This window comes from Cryptomeria japonica, chromosome 8 (assembly GCF_030272615.1).
Source record: "Cryptomeria japonica chromosome 8, Sugi_1.0, whole genome shotgun sequence".
Lineage (NCBI taxonomy): Eukaryota > Viridiplantae > Streptophyta > Pinopsida > Cupressales > Cupressaceae > Cryptomeria > Cryptomeria japonica.
This window is the reverse complement of record NC_081412.1, coordinates 125,566,110-125,575,878: the sequence shown is the minus strand read 5'-3', so window position 1 is coordinate 125,575,878 and position 9,769 is coordinate 125,566,110. Positions and strand designations below refer to the sequence as shown.

General features: G+C 34.2%; 1 protein-coding gene across 1 annotated transcript; it reads right to left on the bottom strand.

Annotated features, from left to right (window-relative positions):
- Positions 1 to 3,309: 3,309 nt before the first annotated feature.
- Positions 3,310 to 6,004, bottom strand: LOC131041595 (probable F-box protein At2g36090). The gene has a single exon (XM_057974730.2). It carries the CDS (start codon positions 4,495 to 4,497, stop codon positions 3,361 to 3,363), a length of 1,137 nt encoding a protein of 378 aa, XP_057830713.1. The 5' UTR covers positions 4,498 to 6,004; the 3' UTR covers positions 3,310 to 3,360.
- Positions 6,005 to 9,769: the final 3,765 nt, after the last annotated feature.

The window sequence follows — 9,769 nt, the reverse complement described above, 5'->3', positions numbered from 1 at the left end:
ATCAACCATTGGATCATCTCAAGTCAATGATTATCATTATCTCTAAAAAGAATTGCACTCGGGCAATCCTGAATCCTCTAATTTTAATCTTTTAAGGCACTGCCTTATATTTTTACATGGAAGTTACGAATTGCAGTAAGTGTTTTCCAAACATTATAGATTGTTAATATAACATACCAACAATCTGTTGAAAATCACCATGTCAGTCTGTTTTATGATTATGACCCGGTTTCATGGTTTTCAGATTTTGTAAAGGACACTCAGCATATTGAAGCAAAGCCAAGAAAACTCAAATTGACCCAAATATAAAATGAAATCCCCATACATCGGGCTTTCTTGATCACAACATCATATGCCTTACAAAAGTAAACGTGTGGAAAAACCTGGGTCTGCATATCATTAGCCTTTAATAAGGTTCTGGCAAGAGTGAAACAAGTAACATATTCTTGTTAAGTTCCGATGGGGTAATTGGGTCATAAGCGCATAACTCCTACTACATAATAAAATGGCAGAGAAAAGCTTCAAATTTTAGATTCCTTATCCGCTTCTAGATGGACACTTTCTTCTAATTCCATGGCACAATGTGGTAAACTCTGGAGAAGTTGAATACTATTGTACTAACAAATATTTCATCCAATTCCATTGGACGGTACTCTCTACAAAGGCCTTCAGAAAAGGTCAATATCCATCATAAAAACCGTTCTAGTGATAAACCATTCAATGGACTGTTATTATCATACCTAAAGGCTACTGCGAGAGAATTGTCTATTGCATATTGTGTGTGAATCATTAGGAATTTCAAGAGACGTGAATCTGTGTTAACCAGAGATTTTATGTTAATTTCAATCAAATTACCTGCTACTCAATAACGTTGTTGTGAATCTAACACTCACAAATGCAAAAGACATAATAACTTGTAGAAACACTAATTCTGAATAAATTATTAGGCAGAGTGGAATTTTTTTTGGTGTAATTGTTGCATGGGATTAGTCTCATCCAGACAGATGCACCGTCCATACTAGTTTTGGAATTGACCTAAATTGACATCTCCATTTTCTCCTGTTCTTTGGCTTTATTTGTTTCTTTGAGAGCGTGTAACACATTTTGCTCCACAAATGAAACTGAGGAGACCTTATATATGTCACACTCCCAAGACTTATTAAATGTTAATTTTATTTGCTTTTTGTTGGTGCTATTTCTGTTTTCAGAAGAATATTACCTGCTGAGTTTTCTTCTATGTACTTAGTGATTATTGTTGTTCAGCTGCTGTAAATCTTTTTTCTGCAGCTACGTCTCCTGCTTTTATGGAATCAATTTAATGCACAAGGCTATAATCCATTTTTCTGCACTACCAATCCACTAAAAAGAGGCAGGTTCCTAAAGTTTTTGCCGTTACAATTTATAAGCTAAAGGACCAGGAAATGTCATGTCAATACTGCAGCCTATAAAATTTAGGTACATAATTGTACACTGCGCAACACTATTTGTAATGAGCAATCAACATACATGGAAAAACTAAGCAAAGACTAATATAATGATATAGGTGCCTAAAGGAAATACATTGTTATATAACAGCTCATAAATAAAAAGATTCAAAGGATTGCTTAACAGCTCATTAATAGAAAGATTCAAAGGATTTCTTGCAAAATGGAAGATTGATCTAAATTTCTACTTTTTGGGATTATTCCTACTCTGCTCGTTATCTTCTAGGGGTTACGAGTTCAGATTCCTGTATGAATTTCATATATGGAGGTTTCAAAATCCTATCGCCTTCTATCCTATGATTCATTATGGAATAGATATTTAAATGATCAGCACTCACTGCATCCCCCTTTCCTTTGCTTAAATTGTTTTCCCTCAGTTAAAATGGCTATACATTCTGGGTTAAGCCTATTTTCCATGCAGTTAGTTCAATTAACAATTTTCACTTTAGTAAATGCATTTTAAAGTATACTACTTCTGCACACATCCCGTTAACGCCATATGATAAGAGTGTTAATTGTTGATCCAGAATTTGAAATTGGCCGCGAATTGCTGAAAGAGGCTTGTTCTGCAGGCTATATCATACTCAAATCATTAACAGCATGTAGTCAGCTAGCAGTGAAATCCAAGCCCTTGCCCAACATAGTCAATTTGTATTAAAGAAAATTTGATCTAGATCTATCTTTATAATAAAGTACTTAGAAATATACGACAAATAAATGGTACTTCAAATTCCATGACATTTAAAATGTTTTAACTTATTACTTTGGACTTACAGAGTTATTGTCAGCCACCAGTTGAAGTGTGTTAAGTATGAAAGAATGAAATGTTTGTAGCGTACTGGTTATTATTAAGATTAGGTATCTGATTATTCATACATTCTATAAAACCCAAGCAGAAATCCTAAGATTGCATGCTTGGACTGCTCACCTGCAGCAGGCTATGAAACCAAATAAATTCCCTTCCCAATATTTTTAGTACCATTATTTCCTTTTAAAGAAAGTGTGTACAACCTTCCTGTAAAATAAGATGCCCTCATGAATATAATCTGTGATTCTGTCCCACAAACAAGTGATAAAAAAAAAAAGCTGGAATAGGAATAAAATTTGACAAGTAGATAGAAAAGTACATAACAGATCAAATTAGTCAACAAACAAATTTGTGATTACAGATACAAAGAAAAACCTAAAGAAAAGATAAATCGATCGGTCATGCCTTCATGGGTGTTGACCAAATTTGTTTGCATAAACAATTCTCAGCAACTATGAAAGGAAAACCAAATCCTCAAGAAGATGAGAATTTAATGACTGGACTGCAAAATGCTTTTCAGTATAATTTTGCGAGCCACTTGTAAATCATCTTTTTAGCTACCTCGAACTCAATTTCAAACATCCAAACATGAAAGGAGCACATTTCTTCGAAACAGGAAGCTTACAATTTAAAGTTTGTACATAAAAATATCTAGAATTCACAAGCATGATAATTAGATCTTTAAATAAATGAAATTTCCAGAGTCCATGATAAATTAGCTTGATGGTTTCTGGATTTGACTGTGTAATCAAATTTTTCACCAAATCCAGAACCATCAAGTTAATAATTAGATCTACTTATTGCAAACTGATAATCAAACATAAAGGAAAATTAATTCACAACCAATCAAGCCACATATAAAGAAAGTTACGTGTCCCACGAAAAGAGCTGAGCACATCTTTTATGCACAACTACCAGCTACAATATCACATTTATTTGTCCAACTCTTAAACTGAGACTTATTTGGCAGCTTAAATGGAATTGACAAATGCAGGCCTAAATTCATTTGGCAGATGGTTATCAAAAGCAGGATCATATATTATATATTATTGAATAACTTACTAACATTTAATTCTCAGAGAACAAAATGAAGTACCAAAATGAGGCAAAGGCTGCAATAGCACTCACAATACAAAGCCTATCTACACGGTCTTGACTTCTCATCTTTTCCTCCTTTAACTCACTTTGTGCTTTTGAATATTGATGACAAGATTCTAAGACTTCACTATAATTCCTACTCCTACGACAGCTCATAGCTCTTTTAAGGACAAGCAAACTATTCTTTCCGTTCAGGTGTGCATGCCTCAAGTCTTCCAACTGCATGCTGAGTTCAATTATCTTCAATGTTGTTTGAGCATTTTCTCCAACTCCAACATGAGAAACTCTACATTTCATTCCAATAATGCACTGGACAACCTTGCAAGGCAAAATGTTGTGAGAGGGAAGTATGGATCCAAAATGTATTAGAAAGTCATTATCTGTAGGCCAATGCCTTTGTCCACCGAGAGGGCTCCAACTCGCAAGGTTGACTGCTTGCTTTAATCTCTTATTCACAAGAATCCAACTAAGCCTAATGCTGTCCTGCAGCTCCCTCCAGAATTTCCCATCTTTCCTCTCCCTCTCAATAGATGTAAGTTGTGGCAGCCCATCTGCAACGGACACTGTAATTTGGCTTCCAGGGTTGTCATCTTCATCGGAAAAGTTTAGCAGATCAATTCGGAATGGGCACCGAGAGAACCAGCCATGAAAATCATCTGCATCAGGGATACCCCAGAGGACTTTGGAATAGACTACTTTGTCTTTGAATCGAACATCTACAATGGAGACAAAGTCCGAGGGTAAAACTCCCTGCAGCTCTTCATCTTCATCATCAGAGTAATCAGACCAAACATATAACTCCTCCAGATCAGAATCCCACTGAACTGCAGAAACTTTTTCTTCATTTGTTATAAGAGGAAAACAATCTGCATAAAACTTCCTGAATCCACCGAGTGAATGAATCAAGCTTTTCGTTTCCTCATCCACAATAGAAGGCCAGAGTGAGCCACAAACATCCTCCCAAATGCCCTCTTCTCTGGTTATAGCACAAAAGTCAACACAAGCACATGCAGCACTAGCAAGTGTAGTGCCATCCAGCCTACTTAAGATTTCATAAACCAGGTCGCTACTCAAAGAAGCAACTTCACCAGTAATTACGGCTGCCATTAAACTCCCACTGTAGATATTGGCTTTTTTATTCAGAGTCCAAATGGTACAAAACCAGCACCAAAAATCTCCCAGCTCCTACAAACACAATGTTCAAGAAAATAACCCATATATCTAGCCACTCAACATCAAATCATCAGAATTCACCCAGACCAGAAGATAAGCTGTCTTAAATAAGACGAATACAAGCTCTGGCGCTCAACAATCTGGCCATTAAACCCCTAATCTTCAAGATCCAGCTTACCAGTTCAAAGCACTCTCAAAACACAATAGAAGACTTAATACACAACTACCAGATGATCGCTTAATATTTTCATCCGTCTAGCAAGTGGACAATATACTTGCAAATTTCTGCTACGACCTTGAACTAAACCCTCTCAATCAAAACCCATACACACTTCCCCAGAAAAAAAAAACTTATTTACAAATGTTTTCTACAATTCTGCAAAGGGTCAAATACCTGCCAATTTCTGCTACGATCATGACCTCAACCCCCTCCCTCAAGTCCCCAGAAATCCACTTCAAAGAACTACCAAATAAACTTTTCACCAACTGCCCTGAGCTCAGAAACATAGACCACCAAACCCAACAAAAAACATGCATAAATTTAGGGCTTGCAGTCTACGCATAATAATTTCCAACTCTATTGTGGATATGATATGTATAAAGAACATTCATTCTTCATGCTAACCCCACAAGAAATATTTCAAATTCTTCTTTTCATAAAACCATTAAATTCAAACACTTAGGTAAACTAATTTCCTCCACACGGCACACCTACAACTACCCCAACAAGCAAGATACCTGGCGTGCCCTAATATATTGCAAAATTCCAATATATAGATTTTTTTCGTTAAGCCATCCCTACAACCCTTTTCCAAAAACCCATAATTAGAAGTCAAAATTCCACCACACCAACAAACTCATAAACAAATCACTCCTCAACAGAAACCCTTTTCATTAACATCATTCCACCAACTAACCTGATAAAACCCACAATGTAAATTTAATGTTTTTAAATGAAGCGCTCCAAAACTGATCCTTTTGCCACCAGAAACCTTGTGGATTAGGCTCGTCCACGAAATTTTCTGCAGCTATCATACGGCAGTTCAATCTCCTGCTATTGCAGATACCGTGAGTCTCATGAATAGCACTGAAATTTCCCTGAACAGTTTCATGTATGTCTAAATATAGCAAAACATCTTGTCAAACACTTCAGAAGGCCTTAAAAGCTGCTATTTTCTTCCGTATTATCACATCGACAGCGAATCTGTAACTCAAACCATTTTTTGAAGGTGTTGTTACGTCCCTGTAAGTTCAATAAAGAATCCCACTTTGCCCTTTAAAGGCAATAAATACATTTGCCGACTCTACGGTACCCTAATTTGTAATGTATATTGTCGTAGGAACATATCATGGTTAGGGTAGGGCCACGTTCAAGTTCTAAACTTCAACTCGCAGGTTCAGACTAATTTCTTCTGTAATACATAATTTAAAACATTCAATTTAACTTGGTCAAACAAGACTAAGGAATTCACTCTATAACGATATTTGACAATATTTATGTAACGAGTTAAGAGAGTTTATGGATAATGCTGACATAAGCATAATTAGAAAGTTTATAATAAAAAAGTGATTAGTTGGTATATATAGCTCATCAATGTTTAAACAAAAAATTAGTAAAAATAGAGGGCTCAAGTCGAGGAGTGGGAGGTAAACCATTTCAATGAGGAATGACTCATAAGTAGAGTTCTCCAAAGGGAGGATTAGGGACCTTCCAACCATCTTGAGGATCCTGGACAATGAGTGGAACTAGCATATGTCATTCTAGAGGCAAAGGTAAAACAATGATCACAACATCATTTTATACATATCCAACAAACTTTCTTTAAGGAAAGTAGTCTACCCCCTCCACTAAGAAGTAGGCATCGAGAAATGGCTTGGATTGTGTAATTCATTCCATTGTCTAAAGCTAAGGGCAATGTTCCCTCATTAGGATTCAGAGATGAAATTATATTCATAGTATATGACACAATAGTTATTAAGAATATCTTAGAGATAATGGAATTTTAGCATTATTTTTTGCATTATGATTAGATATAAACATATGTAGATGTAAAAATAAAAAATATTTTGTAATCTAGGAAAATTGATTCTAATGAAGGAACAAGATTTCCTTGAGTACAAAAGTTCTTACACTAGCATTAGGATGAATTAGATGTTTCGATGTACTATTTGATCTATCCTATTACAAATATACTTATATTTTGAGATGAACTATAAAAGTTTCAACACACTGCAAATGTCCATTTTTAAGAAACAAGTTAAAATTTATTTTTCTATAACAATTATTACAAGTTAAGATCAATAGAAATAGAAAGTATAGATCTAGAAGATTCTTTTGTTTAACTTTTTTAGAGCCTCGGCCAATACACTAGTGCATAGCATGGACATCCTTGTGGTGCAAGTTTGTCAGGTACAAACACAAAATCAAAAGTCTAGAATACCTTGAAATAAGTGTTTACATGCATTGAAACAAGATATTGCAAGATCACCCGTGTATGATAAATAGTAAATTGGTAGAAACTAGAGAGTATGCTATAAAGGATAAAATGTGACAACCAAACAAAATCACTAAAAATGAAAGTTATCATTAGAAGTGTAGTTGGTTGTCAATATTCAAAGAAACTTGCACACAAGAGAAGAAAATAAAATGTTGGGTTGGCTATTTAGGGGTTTGCCTTAGTCAAACCCCCATTTTGGCATTTCTACCTCCATGGACAACCAAGATATTGATAATATTTATATAAAGATATTGAAATTGATTGATTTACAACATATGTACTGTCAAAGATGTGAAAAAGGGATTAAATGCACTATGCTAAGACCAAATACATCTATTTTTATTATAGAAAAATTATATACGATAAGAAGGAGAGAACAAAATGAACTATGATTACCTTGAAGTTGTAAAAGATGTCCAAAGGGGATTCCAAATCTACAACAATGTTGTCTTGACTAATCTTATCACAAAAAGGTAGCATGCAATGTACCCAAAGATTGTTTTTGCTTCAAGATACGAAAAGAAAGTTATGAAGCACCAATGTGGGAGCAAATACATGAATTTGAGAGAGGGAGAGATTGAGAGAATGAAATCTTCTAAATTCAAAATAACAAGTCACACTTTTTGTATGTTAATCATCGTTTTCCTCTTGAATTGCAAAACTTTCACATAGAAACTTCAATACTTTCCTAAGTTTAAGACTATTTGATAAGTACTAAACATATTTACTCATGGATATTATATCTAATACATGTGCATGATAATTGATGCAAATGTGATGAAATAATGTGATTGTCATTATGAGAAGTGTTTCTAGAGACTAACATGTTGCAACAAAAATGGTCAAAGACATCATGCAAATTTCTTGTAGTTGAATAATTGAAAAAGTAGTAGGTGTTTCTACAACCAAGTAGAATAGCTTACAATGATAGGTATTGCAAGCACTAAGGTGTCCACCAAAGTAACATCATGAGACTCTTAGCACTAGTAGACATCCTCAATGCCTAGAATACTTCTATCATAATAATCATCTACAATTGTTGTTGTGTTCATCTTAGTTGTTAAGTCCCACTTTATAATGGATATGGAATGCTATTAGGACTATACTTTATGTTGCATCTCTTAGTTAAACAATCCACTTCACATATATTAAGAATGAGTGACAGATTATTTTCCATTGTTAGAGTAAGGTAAAGTTTACAAATGCAATGTAGAAGATGATCTAAGGATCAAACATTTTGTAATTTTCTTCTATTTTTCAATAATAGACAATTTCTACATTTAATTATCTTTATGGACAAGCAGATGAGAGATTTCTTAGCATATTAACTTCATTCAAATATTAGTTAAGTAAGTGCACCCCTAGTTTAAGGCTCACTTGAGGTAAAGTATCAGTCAATAGTTGATTTCAACAAGTAAAAATGCATTGTGAATAAGTTAGCAACAATTTGTTATTCACTCTTTTCTAGTTCTGAATACTATTCTTAGTTATGATTACTATTACTTGTGACTATGAAATTACAATTTAGTAGGATTGTATTTTCTTTTAAGTAAGTTTGGAAGTTACTTAACTCTTAGACTACAACACAACCTAGGAATCTCATAGTGTGTACACATAGTACTGGCTTCATCTCAAGTTTACAAATTTGGTTGATAATTTAATGTACCTCAAGTGTTAGTTGACAGTTGCTTAACATAGGATGATATCATCCCTAATGTGTAGAGTTGATCCATTTAGCATGAATAATAAGTTAGTATAAGGAACCATACATTTTTGTGCTATTATTAGGGATGGTGCTAAATTGTGGGAGTATCCAGGTTTTCAGATCATTTTATGTTTTCATTAAGGTATAAGTTCTTGTTTTTATTATCTAAGATCATTAGAGTTTGATCAAACACCAAAAATACTTACTAACAACATGTATGCAAGTAAGATAGTGGACTACACATGTTGCATTTAGAAGTGAAGGGAATAGTTTGGAAGATTCCTTCTTAGAAGTACTACTATAGAAACTAATCCAACCATTATGGCATAAATACAACACGGTTATTAGTCCTCACCATCAACTCCTCCATCCAATCCTAACTCTAGTTCTCTATTTGTAAGTTCCCCATCATCCATGGGATCATGTCCTATCATGCAGGACTTAGGGGGTTTAGACCAAGATTTAATGAGACAACCACATCCACTTTCCTATCATAAACCAAATGCCATAATGAATAATATACCTCCCTCAACCCTTCTTAATTTTCATGGCCTTATGAAAAAAGATCTAGATACATTCTTGTTTGAATTCGTCGTCCTCTATCCAATTTATGACTATTCAACAAATGCACATAAACTAAAATCAGATCTTGTTACATTAAAGGAATTGTGAGAGATGCAAAGGATAATTGGGATACCATGAATGAGATGTTATTGCAGAAATATAAAGACTATTGCAAAGGAGATGACATGAGAGGAGATTATATTTTTAGAATTGTAATTTTATACCCTAGGATTGTTAATCAGATTTATATCCTTTAATTATGCCCTAGATTGTAATCAAATTTGTAGCATTTTAATAAGTCATAATTCAGTAAAATCAGAAATGAAGGAAGTAAACAAGAGACAAACACAAATACCCTAAGAAAACCTCCAAGGAGGAAAAACCCAGCATTAAAGACCCTCAGGTCATATTATATATTCTCTTGATATTATAAGTACAA